The following is a 14,736-nucleotide window of genomic DNA, read 5'->3' on the forward strand; positions in this document are numbered from 1 at the left end:
AACAAACAGCTCTTGGTATCCTTATTTCTTGGAATGTACTGAGATCGTTCTGAAATGTTACGTATAGGTTCGTCTTTGTTCGTAATTATACAAATGAAATTACAATTATGAATTTTTAGCTCATCTGATCCTTCGGGTCAGAATGACCTATTGTCGTCATGCACCGTCCGTTGTCGTGCGGTGTCCGTCGTGCGTAAACTTTTCAACTTCTTCTCACTAACCAAAAGGCCCAGGGCACAAATATTTGGCTTGTAGCATGCTTGGATGAAGGGCTTCCATGTTTGTTAGAATTAATGACCTTGACCTTCATTCAAGATCACAGGGGTCAAAAAGGCTAAAATCATTAAACGACTTCTTCTCAAGAACCAGAAGGCCAAGGGTACTAATATTGGGCCTGTAGCATGCTGGGATGAAGGGCTACCAAGTTTGTTCAAATGAATGATCTTGACCTTCATTCAAGGTCACAGGGGTCAAATAGGATAAAATCTCTAAACGACTTTTTTTCAATAACCGAAAGGCCCAGGATACTCATATAAGGCCTGCAGCATGATTTGATGAAGGCTACCAAGTTTGTTCAAATGATTGACCTTGACATTCAAGGGCACATGATTCAATATGGCTAAAATCTTTAAATGACTTGTGAATAAGAGGCCTAGATACCTGATATTGGACCTGTCACATGCTGGGATGAATAGCTACAAAGTTTGTTCAAATGAATGACCTTGACCTTCATCCAAGGTCACAGGTGTAAAATAGGCTAATATCTTGAAATAACTTATTGTGAATAACTAAAAGGCTTAGAGACCTGATATTGGATCTGTGACATGCTGGGATGAAGGGCTATAAAGTTTGTTCAAATGAACGACCTTAACCTTCATTCATGGCCACAGGGGTCAAGTAAGCTAAAATCTTTTAAACAGGTTCTCTTTAAGAACCGAAAGGCCCAGAATACTCATTTTGGGCCTGCAGCATGCTGGGATGAAGGGCATAAAGTTTTTCAAATTAATGACCTTGACTTTCATTCAAGGTCACAGGGGTCAAATAGGCTAAAATCTTTTAAACGACTTCTCAAGAACCGAAAGGCCCAGGATACTCATATCGGGCCTGCAGCATGCTGAGATGAAGGGCAACCAAGTTTGTTCAAATTAATGACCTTGACCTTTATTCAAGATCACAGGGGTCAAATAGGCTAAAAATCTTTAAACGACTTCTCAAGAACCGATAGGCCTAGTATACTCGTATTTGGCCTACAGCATGCTGGGATGAAGGGCTACCAAGTTTTTTTCAAATGAATGACCTTTACCTTCATCCAAGGTTGCAGGGGTCAAATAGGCTAAAATCTTCAAATAACTTCTTGTGAATAACTAAGAGGCCTAGAGACCTGAATACAGCCTGTGACATGCTGGGATGAAGGGCTACCAAGTTTGTTCAAATGAATGACCTTGATCTGCATTCAAGATCACAGGGGTCAAAATTGCTAAAAATTTTAAATGACATCTTGTGAATAACTAAGAGGCCTAGAGACCTGAATACGGTCTGTGACATGCTGGGATGAAGGGCTACCAAGTTTGTTCAAATGAATGACCTTGATCTGCATTCAAGGTCACAGGAGTCAATTAAGCTAAAATCTTTAAACGACTGTGTTGTATTGTCAATAGTCAGATGACCGTTAAAGCCCATGGGCCTCTTGTATATCATTTTTGTCCATTGCAGAGTGGCTGTGTTTCTTACTTATCTTTTATCTTTAATATTACTGGATTCTATGTTTTCAGAGAGCTGAACCCGATGTTTGAAGGGAATCTCCAGCACGATGCTCAGGAACTACTTCGATGTATGTTGTGTTACTTACAGGATGCTGTTAAAGAAATAAAGAAAGTCAAGAGTAAACTTCCTCCCAGTGCCCTTCCACAGTCTAATCGACCGCTAAACCCTATCATGCAGAAATTTCTGTCTTGTGCCAAAGGTGACAAGAACAATTCAAAAGATGTGCCAAACTGTATATCAGTAAAGGAAGTCGTTCCATCCTCAGCTGTAGATGTTGCCAAACCATTTCCTAAAACAGACTTTTTCGACGAGATAGAGAAAAGTGAATCAGCTAAAACAGCTTCATCCGAGGTAACGATGGATGTTTTGGAAGCTGATGTACCTGAGATAAGTGTAAAAATAAACATTAAAGATCACCAGGACTCGACCCTCGACAGTAAACATGACGTAATGAAAGAAAAGATTTCTGCTGTACCAAAAAGGCTAAGAAAAAAACGAAGCCAACCTTCATCTCCTGTGAAAGAAAAAAAGTCTGAGCCGTTAGACGAGACAGATGGGGAACCTCTAACGAGGAGACGGAGGGGAGGTAAAAAGTCTGATGATGTGGCTGGACCTAAATGTCAGAGTAAAGCAGGTACAAATGGAGCTAATTCTCTAAAATGTGTCTCAAAAGGATTATCAAATGGGGATGTGAAACATGAAGATGGACTTATGGACGAGTGTGGTACAATGACCTCTCAGCCAAGTATTCTCAGCATGTTTACTAGTAGTAAGGGTAGTAGACGTTTGGGAATGAGGGGCGGGGTGGCTAAAAACAACCAGAACAACAGTTCAACTACAAATGGCATTGGAGAGAGTGTGGATGAATCCTTGCCAGACATCAACATGTCAAATGAGTCAGTGTTCAAGTCAAAGAAAAGGAAAGTTTTGGCAGCTTTTGAGGATAAAGCTGGATTGACCACAGATTCTTTGAAGGATACAAGTTCTGAGAAGATATCTAATTCTCCCAGCAAATTATCGACAAACCAAGAACCTGCTGAAAAAGTTAATGTTAAAAAGGAATTGGAGGAAAGCTCTCAGTTGTCTTCAGAATTTCAGATGTTGAAATGTGGAAATATTAAAACAGAAATCACAAATTCTCCAAAAAGGAACCGACAACCGTTGTTGAAATTAGAGAAATGTGACCATGTCTGCGACAGTCCCAAAAAGTCAGTAAATGCAGAATATGCTGAACAAGCTTTATCTCCAATGAAAATGTCAAGTTCTTCTAAAAGTTCTACTCCTGTTGGAAATGCAAAACAAAAACTAGACTTTTCACACAAGGAGTCCAAAAGTGTTTTATCTGTAAAACCTTGTCCAAGTACAAAGGTGGACTTTGTTGAGAACCTTTTCATGGGAAAAATGATGTTGAGAACCAAATGTCTAGAGTGTGAATTTTCCAGGGAAAGGATTGAGGAATTTCATGATATTTCTGTGCCTGTAAAAAAGGAGAAAAGAGATCCTGAGGATAAAAATGAAGATGGTATGGATTCAGGTAACTTGATCATGTTAACAACCAATTAAAATTCATACCAGATCCATATAACAATTTTAATTTACAAATTATATGAACAACTGATATTGCTGTGTTGAAAATTGAATTTGGAAAGAAATATGTTTTGCTCTCCTGATATGTTTAATGAGAAAATCAAATGTTTTCTTCTGTCTTTTCAGCTATTTTCTGTTTTCAACAGTTGTAGAACATGTATTAAGGCCATACAAAACATATTTGTGTTTTCGGTAACCCGACTGACCCTATAAAATCAGTGCCTACTCAAAAACTTTTTTTCAGTTTTGCCCTCAAGCAAACAAATAACAATGGTTTTGTACAAAATCAGGAAAATGGGTACAAATTCTTTAAATTCAAGACACCAATAATACCTTGGGAATCAAATTCATGGTTTATATAAGGTTGAATAAAGTCTCTTTCAGTTTTTCATTGCAATTGCAAGAACCTGGGATGAAGAGAGAAAAAAATGTTAAAAAAAAAAAAATCCCTATCTACCGACCCATCATTTTTAACAATGTAACTCTTTGTAATCTTACCACTGAAATAATGTTAGCGCGGGATATCATCATTAGCATCATTCTATCACCAATAGAAACAATTAATAGTCCCACACAAACCTTATCAGCTATTCATTTGTTGAACAGATGAAGAAGACAACTCGTGTCTGAAGAAGATGATGGATGCCTTTTCAGAAGTTGAGCGTCTACGTGATGAGAATAAGTACTATTGTGACCATTGTATACGCCACGTGGAGGCTGAGCGGTCACTCCACTATGAAGTACTGCCGGATGTTCTTTCACTTCATCTGAAACGCTTCTCTGCTTCTTCTGGGTAATATAAAAATTGTTGAATTTTCATTACTTTTTATCACTGCTTTCTCTTGCTTTAAGATATGTTTTGGATTTTTTTTTGGAATTCAATGCATGTTTAGATTAATCACATTTGGTACATTTGTAAGATATACTAGGTATATAAATACGTGTGTATGTGTATAATGCATTGTCGGAACAAAACCGAAAAACTTGCCCATAATTGCACTTACCTTGTGTATTTATGAATCTCTATAGACAATATGAAATTGCATTTTGCATTATCAGGCTTATGCATGCACACCATTATACACTTTTGTGTTTGTAGTTTACATTGGCTGCTTATTTAAATATAAAAATGATTAAATTTTCAACTATTGTGAATTATATGCTAGAGGAGATTCATAGAATTTTGAATACTATATCTAATAATATGGCTTCATCAGGAGAATTTGAACTTGTATGGTTAATCAGGGATCACAGAGTAAGTCTGTGATGGTTTATCATGTTAACTATCATTTTAACTTCAAATCTAGATAAAACATTCTCTATAACTTGCATCTTTTCCAAATTAGGAAACAAATTAATTAAATTTGCATAAACATAAAAACAAATAATTATGGATATCTACAGAATCAGCAAACAGTATAAGAATTAAATTTTGATCCATACATTAACCATGCACAATTTAATATGAATGTTCTTTTTTAATAACAGGTTATATGGCTATGTGTCTAAGATCAATGACCATGTAACAATCCCCTTGTCTCTGCCATGTCTCCGGTACAAGTGTCCCAGTCCGTGTTGTCGCCCTGATCACAGGTAAGGTCTGACACATGGCACCAATAGTCATCGGTGTCAATAGGTCTTCACACTGTACAAATTATTTCTTTCTGTACTTTGGAGTGCTTTCTGTCTTTGGTCATTGATACCTTATGGAGTCTGTGTTTCACCAAACTAAGGTCACTTACATCTATTTTTATCAAAACCAACTTATTCAGCTTAGAATGTTCACTGCTAAATGAATATCTTTGATACTAGTCCGCTAAACCTGCCTTTATTATTGGACATTTTTTAGCCTAATATATAAACTATATATTAGGCAAAAAAAAACCCCAAAATACCCTAAGGGCTTTTCCAGTAAAAAATCTACCCGACCCATGGATACCTGAAATATGAATTTGTTTCTATCCATGGTGGCATTCTCAGACATATCACTTCTATGCATGGTCGGTGTCAGTAAAAAACGCTTCTATCCATGGTCCTATATTTCTGTTCAAGTTAAATTTGCTTCTGTCCCTTTCTCAGAAAAAAAAAAAAATTGCAGAGACCATAGCAATTAAAAAATGTCAGTAACCTAATAACAATAAACAAGAGGCCCAGTATCGCTCACCTGGTTTGTAATGCCAAGTAATGTTCTGAATACAAGTTCATTGTTTCTTTTCTGAAGGAATTTTAATATTAACCTCTAAATCCCCTATTGGGCCCCATCCCTCCTGCCCTGCCAAAATTTATACAAGTTCTGTTCCCCTTCCCCCAAGGATGTTTATGGCCAAATTTGGTCACAATCCAAGCAAAACTCTAGGACAAGTAGCGATTTATAGGATTTACCTCTATTTCCCCTATTGGGCCCCACCCGTTCTGTCCCCGGGGGGGCCAGAGCCAAAATTTATACAAGTTCTGTTCCCCTTCCAAAAAGGATGTTTGTGGCCAAATTTGGTTACATTCTATGCAGAACGCTATGACTACTAGCGATTTAAAGGATTTACCTCTATTTCCCCTATTGGGCCCCACCCCTCCTGCCCCCAGGGGGTCAGAGCCAAAATTTATACAAGTTTTGTTCCCCTTCCCCCAAGGATGTTTGTGGCTAATTTTGGTTACAATCCATGCAGAACTCTAGGACAAGTAGCGTTTTAAAGGATTTACCTCTATTTCCCCTATTGGGCCCCGCCCCTCCTGCCCCCGGGGGATCAGAGCCAAAATTTATACAAGTTCTGTTCCTCCTCCCCAAAGGATGTTTGTAGCCAAATTTGGTTACAATCCATGCAGAACTCTAGGACAAGTAGTGATTTATAGGATTTACCTCTATTTCTTGTATTGGGCCCCGCCCCTCCTGCACCCGGGGGGTCAGAGCCAAAAATTATACAAGTTCTGTTACCCCTCCAACAAGGATGCTGGTGGCCAAATTTGGTTACAATCCATGCAGAACTCTATGACTAGTAGCGATTTAAAGGAAATGTTGACGGACGGACCACGGACCACGGACGCCGCGCCATGACATAAGCTCACCGGCCCTTCGGGCCAGGTGAGCTAAAAACAGAACCGAACTTTTGCTACCGATTTTGCTTTTATTTGTTGACACAATCCAGTGACTTTATTTTTCCTAATGTCTCCCTTGGCACAGCCTCACTTTTGGCCGTTGTGTTGAGCGTTTGCCCCTGTGAGGAAGGCTCTGGGTTCAGTCCCCTGGACGAGACCAACAAAAGTCTATAAAAGTGGTAGTTTCTGGTCTTGCTTAGCGCTCAGCATACAGGGAGTGGGACAACTGGTTTGCCCGTTGTCAGTATAATGTGACCAGGTGGGATGTTCGGAATGCTTCAGTGATAAAGCACTATAAAAAGGGCAACAGTTCCACTATACAAGAAGACACAACACGAACATACCACAGTCTCCCAAAAACCCACCTTACATGCACTTTACACACACTAGTCTATACACTGCATACATGGGAGGCTTTCCTTGCATGACCCTGGCTGTTGGTAGGATGTTTTTATAAAAACAAACAAATAAATAATGACACAATCCAAGGGAGGTAATTCAATGAGCGAGGTTTGACAAGAGTTCAACAATGGCAACCATGTGGTTCAACATATGGTCGTTAGCCAATGTTGCAGATTGGCTCTACGACATTAAACTCTGGGAGTCCTGCAAAATATTCATTGATAAGGTTTGAAAATTACTATGTTTGGAATAGTTTTAATAATTTTGGAATCATATTTGACTCTATTTTTCCTGAAATACAAGCTTCTGGTACGCTATCCATATTCAGATACTAGTCTGTTTGCCTATTTGAAACTTCCTTTCCAACCTCGTATTACATATTAGTTTTAGATTATAATTATAAAAAAAAAATTGTGTTTAAAATGGTTTTGTGTCATTTTTTGCATAACAAAACAATGCGATGTATTTTGAATGTGTCAAAGTACATATCAATTTACATGAGGTTGTACTTTCGGTTTGAAACAATTTTAAATTAAAATGAATCATTTTAGGCCAAACAGAAATATCTACTGTTCATTTTCCGATTGTATACAGCATAAGAACAAATTAGAGAAGGTAAATGTTAACAATGTGACTTTTTTCTGTGGCAAATTCTGAATGTAGTGCATACAGTGTATAACAGACCTACAGTACTTCAGAAGCTCAAAACCTATAATGCGACAAACGATAACTTTCTGAGTTTTGACATTCTTTTAATGATTGAAGTCGTCAAGTGAGCCGTGTTCAAAATATCAGAAAACATTTTTGTGTTTATATGGGTGGGGTGGGGTCAGAGCCCAAATTTATACAAGTTCTGTACCCCTTCCCCCAAGGATGTTTGTGACCAAATTTGGTTACAATCCATGCAGAACTCTAAGACAAGTAGTGATTTATAGCTTTTAGTTTTAGTTAAAATTAGATTTGGTTCTTGCACTTTTAAGCTAGTATTAATTCTGTTGTGTTGCAGCAAACAGAATAATGAATTGATCTATATTTCCAGGTACATTCTGTATGGACTGGTCACTCATGCTGGGGTCACTCTAACCTCAGGTCACTACCTGGCTTATGTCCGTGTCCTAGGCAGTGGTCAATCCTCCTCCAGTAGAGGGATTGACACGTCTAGCTTCCTCAGAAGTCCATCTGGTAACCTCAAACGATCAGGACTGGGAACAAAGTACCCAAATGTGCCAAAACAAACGTACGAAGATAAGTGGCTGGAGTGTGATGATGAGACGATTCGTATGTACAGTACACAAGAGTTCTGTGATCTTCTTAAGGGAGGCTCATTGTTAGGGACACCTTACGTTCTTTTTTACCATCGGGTAATACCAGGTGTGCACTGGTGATCTGTGGACAGTAACAGGTCGGGCATGTTGTGTAACGAGTCACCTTTGTCGTTTCTTACATATTTATTGATTCATTTGATGAGGATGCATGCTTTAAAAGTTATGCAAGAACAGAATAATCCTCATTGTTTTAAAACTTTTATAAGCTGTAAATTAAATGTCTACGTGACCCTTTTTCATAAGGTGTGAAAAACTTATATTTATTCTATAAATAGCAATAATTTATGAATTCAGTTCATAATTTATCTTCTGAATGGTTCTAAATGGTTTAGCAACCAGATTTCTTTCTGTGTCAAAGTATAAATCTCAGGACTAGTAGACATATTTTTATTTTGTGAATGAAAACTACTTTATATAGGGTAGTGTATTATGATCAGTTGAATTGCAATTGTACATGTAAATATGTAATAATTTTAAACATAAATTAACTGTAGGTGTTAAAGTCTGATGTACAGTTTACAGCAGAATGCATTTGTACAGATAAAATAGAATAACATCTTATAATTTCTTTTAACATTTCAGGCATTACATTGTATATATATTTAATCAGAAACTATGGACACATCAAAATAAATATGTCTTAAAAACAAGCAGTTATGTGTATGTTTTATCTGATCCCTGGTGCAGCTTTACTACACATTTAAATCCCTGTCAGGCTGTTTAAACATTTGGTTGAAATTTTTTATTGCAGCTGTGAGTCGTTCACAAAAATTATTATTAAAGGAAATTGAAGATTTGTCTTTGGTCAAGGTCATGGTTATTTATAGTTGAGCAATTCAGGTCCATTAGGCCTTTTGTTTAACAAACAAGCAACAACTGATGACCTCGTGTATACATGTATTATGTGTTCGACAATCAATCAAATGTTACAAAATGATAACAACAATTAGGGTCGTTTTCGTTTATTTGGAACAACTGGTTCGACTGTTTGTTAAAGTCATTATTTTAGTATAAATCCTGACGGACCTGAAGTTTTCGATACAGGCCTGTGAGGGCTTTGTCAAGGCTTGTCTGAAAACAATATAAAAATCATCAGGTCCGTCTTTATTTCATAAACGAACAACTAGGCCCAACCAGTCAAACCGCATAATCAAAAACTGCCCTGGTGCGTCTCAGAAGATTAAGAATTTACATGTTGTTGGCATTTATCCTTATTGAAAGATATAGTTTGCACATAGCTTTTCAGTATTGAAAAGAAAAGTACTTGTAAACCTAATTAATCTATATGCCAAAACATATCACATAGAGTATTATGTTTAATATCAACTTTTTAACATTCGAGCTAAAAAGTCGTCACAACAGTTACCATTTAATTTTTAGTAAATTCACCTTTACAATTTCACCTATTTTCGGTATTGAATGATGATAACATTAAAACATCCTATTAATTAAAACACAGGTAAACTTGTTATCAAACGATGGATAACATTTAAAATATGAGTAGTATTTAACATGGATGGGAAAAAAATGTGTCGATGAAATAAGTAACAGCACATGACAATTCGGGGTACAACCCAATATAAAGCTAGGCAGAATAAATGGTGTATATGACGACTGAACATTGGTCCTCGTAAAACATAATATACATATATTTAATTAGCGAATACATCTGATATGAAATATGTTAATGAATATACAAGTATTGCTGTTAAAATATTGACAACAAAATACAAGTGAATGAGTATATCTAAACAAAATGTCTGAATCAAATTATGAATTCTTCAATATAATTCTTATTCTAAACTAGGCAACTTCTCTATTTACAGAGAATGAAATCCCATTTTCTCTGTCAAATCAGATTCAAAGGCTCAGATAATTATCTAGAACATGTTTTGGTACTGTATAGGGGATTTATAGGGGCACGTCTAAAGACATTATAAGTACCATATTACAACAGACTATGAAGATTGTGATTAGGATACATGTACATGTACCATATATAAAGAAATCAATATAGGTTTTTAGGGCACATGTACTAAAATATCAAGAGAGAGTTTGTTTTGATACTTTATCGAGTATACCAGTGGCATGTAACAAAAAATCAGAAAATAATAAAGATAATTATTCAGACCATCAACAAAAAGGATATATAGGTAATATTCACAGCCACAATGTCTGTTGTAATATATAAACACTAACTCTAATTGTGCAGCACCCATTTTTGAGCCATATCAGAAACACATACCACAATACAAATTGACAAATCATGCCTCAAATAAAACAACACCTAAATTAATGAGCCTAAATTTAGTATGGGGCTTGTCAGATCATCAAAATGTTTGTCATAGGTTTAATTTCACAATCATTTCATATCTCCAGAAAATAGATGTTTTTTTCTTGTATTAAACCAAAAAAAGTTAGATTCCCACTGATAGTTAATATATTTACCAGTAGGTACAGGTAAAATGCCCAAAATAGCAATTAGAAATGCAGCTACGGTTGACACGCTAGTATGTAAAGCTTTTATGGTACATGCTAAATGAAATGTTTGTCAATTAAGGCTTGGTTCAACTTGCTAGCCAAGGGTTTTCAGTACGATACTCTCTCTGTAACAGTATCGAATTAAATACCCTTGGTTAGCCAAGTTTGACTTGGTTGTATTGCTGTGAAAGCGTATACACAGGTGGTACATCAATATAATATCACTGACTAGTCCGTATTCTACATCTCGAGGTTTCAAAATTCACAAATTGATTGATAGATCTATTTACCGGTTATGGTAGTAACCTGCACATTATATAATATAGAAATCAATAGCGATCACCAATTAAAAATCTAAAATAACGATACTCTATCACATTCTGTATATTTCAATAATTCTATAAAATATTTTAACAAACAAGGACTAATATTTAGAAATTATCGCATCCAAAATATTAATTGATTTATATTAACATGTACAGATTTTTATACACAAAGCCCCTATATGATTTTGCTCACAACAGACTTTCTAAATTAAACAACCTTAATTAGGGATAGAATCTGGGATCCATCTACCTTTGTGTGGATCATTTACTGATACCATTGGAGATTCACAATGTCTCATAGGCATCAACAGAAGTTCAATTATGATTACATATTATAATTCATGTAAGTATATGGTCCCAATGGCTTGCCCATTAAACATAACTGTCATACATCACATCTTGCCCCAGACTGAGTTGTGTTACTAGATATTTTTACATATTTATATATCCAGTGCCATTTCCTTGAATACCATTTTTTTGACAATCTTGCTGACTTACAAGTAACTTAGGGTTTGACTGTACATTTTTGGTAAAATACAGTGATTTTGTCCAATGAGTTTGTCAAAGATACTATTTCTCAGCAAGGGCAGTGTACCACAGAAGTTGTAGGAATTTTATAATCTAGGTAGGTACAGTAAGTAGAGATTTCTGGTAATTAAATGGTGTTGAGCACAGATAGGACCGAAGTCCTACAAATCTTCTCTTCTGAACTATTATGTAATACCATGTAACTCAAACTCATAATTCAAAATATCAATCATCAAAGTTTTCAATATAATCAATGCATTGATGTATACTAAGGGGTGCTCCGAATAATCACAATAAAACAGTCTATTATGCAAACACAATTCCTAATTATCACTGTCTGATTTCCTTCCTAATGCTGACAACCAGTTTTGCTTTAAGGCCAAAATGTTTTTCAATATATCCCTCTGAAAGATCCTATTAAAATAATTTGTCTTGTTTTAAAACAAATAACCGATCCGCTAAACACAAGTTTGTTCTATATTTAGCCAGTTCATGATTTCATTGGCCATTGCCATGGTGGCGAAATTAGTGATCCGTCAAAAATAAGAATCAGCTGAATTATATACACAATTCAAGCCATTATCAACCTATAATAATAAAAAATTGTTTTTATCAGTTTGTAAATGGGAGGTTACATAATGTTACCATAACCCAGCTCTATGGTATACACAGGTAAATCATCACTTTCAAATGCATACATATACACTGTATTTGATTCCATGTGCAAATCCTATACAAATATGTGTTACTTAAAAAAAACACCAGCCAGCTGGTTGTAATATTTATTATGGTATACATAGTATTCACAACGAATATCCGTAAATCAAATCCAAACTTGTTTTTTAATTAAAAAACAAGAAGTCCAGATACCAAACTAAAAATCTCCAACATCAAGGAAAAACATGACTGCTGTAGTGATTAGCTTAAATTATTGAAGATAGGAAAACATTACAGGGACAGATTCAAACATTTGTACAAATCAAAAATTTCATTTGACTAAAATAATATCAACTGAACTATACACTGTATGACAATTCAATACATATTCTTTTATCAAAACTGTAAATCATGATCTACATATTGCCTGCAAATGTATTCATAAAATATACATGTAAAGAGCATAATGTTGTTGTCACATGCTTGGTAACAAAATTCTTAATGCGTGGTAAAAATTGTAAAAGACTAACCTTGGCTTTCATATATGACATAATGGTTCACCTGGCAAGCCTGTTATAAATCGTTTTAAAACCATACCATCATACTGTGTGGGTATTTTTACTAAATTAAACTTTCTGGCCAAAAGGAAGAACATATAACTGGTTCTAGTTTTAGAGTAATAAACTGTGACCAAATGGCCACCATGCAGATACCCATTCTCCTAGCACAAATTAAATTAATTTGAACTTTGTGCCACATACATGAGCTAAAACAGCACTGTTTTAATCTCATTACAGTGACTTATTGCAATTGTCCATACATGGTAACATCAAATATTAATTCACAAGAGCACTAGTTACCTCCCCTGTTTCTATAGCTTTGGTTTCAAGGCAACATGGATTTATAGGCGAGTTATATACTGTACCCTTTTTTGTAGTACATGTGGGTCCTACCCTAAAACTTCTATTGGACTGAATTCAATCCTTGCATTGATTAAATTTATAAACAACATTTCACTTTAAAATCTTAAAACGTGGTTCGAGTAAAAATTAAGTAAGCTGTAGAACGAGAGATTTTCCTCATGCAATGATAACCAATTATATCTTGGCATGGTTTGGTACAGAATTAAGGAACCACAAACATTTTAAGTCATATTTAACAACAAAAGTTACCATTTTCTCCAGCAAATTATAAATATTGAGACCTCTGTAAAGCTTCCCCAACATTTCATCCAATAGAATGTCTATAGGGTAGGACTTTTATGGTACATAGTGACACAGTATCTTTATTATATGACCATCTCCATTTACTTCTGACTGAGAGGGTCGAGGTCTGCTAAAGAAAAGTCTTCTGATCCCATTGACAATCCTTGACTGAAACCCTCCTGAAAAGTGAATATTGAGAAAATGATTCCCATGTCAAACTGAACTGCTAATATAAGCAGTTATTAGGCAGTTTTGTAGCAGTCCCACAAATTTTAGGCAGTTATTAGGCAGTTCTCAGCAGTCCAGTTTTAAGCAGTCACCGAAAACTGCTAATATTTCACCATACAAGATTTTAAACTGCTTGTTGAACTGCTAACTATATTTGTAAGCAGTCAGTGACTGCTTATCATAGACTGAAACTGCTTGTCATTGACTGCTTATAGACCTTAGCAGTCTAACAGAGCAGTTCACATACCAAACGGACAAAGACAAGAAATTGCATGGCAAAATAAAACTTATATAGTGAAGTTGTCTTGCAACTTATTATTAAATGCAAAGGAACATGAATTAAAATACATCATTAAATTGTAAATTTTAAATGTGTGATTAATTCCTACTTCAAAACTTTTTTTTTAATTTTACACACCATAAACCATTTAAATGCAATTTAAAACTAAATAAAGGTCAGTTTGATCAACATAATTATTCTATACATGTATTCATAAAATATCAAAGTCCTATTATAATTTCTCATATTATTGATAAATATGTGCCAATAATACTATTTTGTACATATAAACAGCCATGGGTCATTATACACAGAGATGGTGACCCCCACATGTAGTGTTGCTGTGTGTACACATGTGGTGACCTTTGAACCTGTAGTCTCCCTCCAAATTCCAGCGGTCAGTTTGAACAGTTTGGTGTGAGGAAGCATGTGCACAGATAATCTTCTACATAATTTGGACCATTTGGTGAATATTTTGGACATCTAAATAAGTGAGGTGTAGTTTTCAACATGCAGTTTTACATAGTTATAAGTGTAAGTATAAAGGGAATTGTGTATAGCCAGGAATAGAAAGTATGCATTCTGGTGTTGTACTGGATTATAACCCTATAGTTTTGCTGTAAACCCCCAAAGTAGAAGGTAAGATGCATGAGCTTGCAATCTATGTGCATGTATATATACAATGAAGCTGCATGGGAACCATACATTTAAATTTGGAAACTTAGAAGTTAACTATTTCTATTTTTTTTTTTTTTTTATTGATAAAATTCAAATTCATTTTCCATTTTACTCTTATACACCCCCAGTATAATATAGATGATGCATTTTCTTTTTAAAACAATTTGTATGACACAAAATAAACA

The 14,736-nt window shown here is 35.4% G+C and overlaps 2 protein-coding genes across 15 annotated transcripts in view; one reads left to right on the plus strand and one right to left on the minus strand.

Annotated features, from left to right (window-relative positions):
* LOC138320551 (ubiquitin carboxyl-terminal hydrolase 1-like) overlaps positions 1–8,818 on the plus strand; it is a 29,900-nt gene extending 21,082 nt beyond the window's left edge. For 5 of the 6 annotated variants that reach the window (XM_069263592.1, XM_069263589.1, XM_069263590.1 and 2 more), the window contains 4 exons: positions 1,773–3,298; positions 3,958–4,144; positions 4,840–4,944; positions 7,883–8,818. In XM_069263592.1, coding sequence (XP_069119693.1) covers positions 1,773–3,298; positions 3,958–4,144; positions 4,840–4,944; positions 7,883–8,228 — 2,164 coding nt within the window. In that variant the 3' untranslated portion in view covers positions 8,229–8,818. The remainder of the gene's footprint in view (positions 1–1,772; positions 3,299–3,957; positions 4,145–4,839; positions 4,945–7,882) is intronic. The other variant, XM_069263593.1, reaches the window with a different exon arrangement.
* Positions 8,819–9,048: 230 nt separating this feature from the next.
* Positions 9,049–14,736, minus strand: part of LOC138320553 (PTB domain-containing engulfment adapter protein 1-like) — a 79,454-nt gene continuing 73,766 nt past the window's right edge. For all 9 annotated transcript variants that reach the window (XM_069263607.1, XM_069263608.1, XM_069263609.1 and 6 more), the window contains one exon: positions 9,049–13,544. In XM_069263607.1, the coding sequence (XP_069119708.1) occupies positions 13,467–13,544 (78 nt within the window). In that variant the 3' untranslated portion in view covers positions 9,049–13,466. The remainder of the gene's footprint in view (positions 13,545–14,736) is intronic.

The sequence above is a fragment of the Argopecten irradians genome, chromosome 4, assembly GCF_041381155.1.
Source record: "Argopecten irradians isolate NY chromosome 4, Ai_NY, whole genome shotgun sequence".
Taxonomy (NCBI): domain Eukaryota; kingdom Metazoa; phylum Mollusca; class Bivalvia; order Pectinida; family Pectinidae; genus Argopecten; species Argopecten irradians.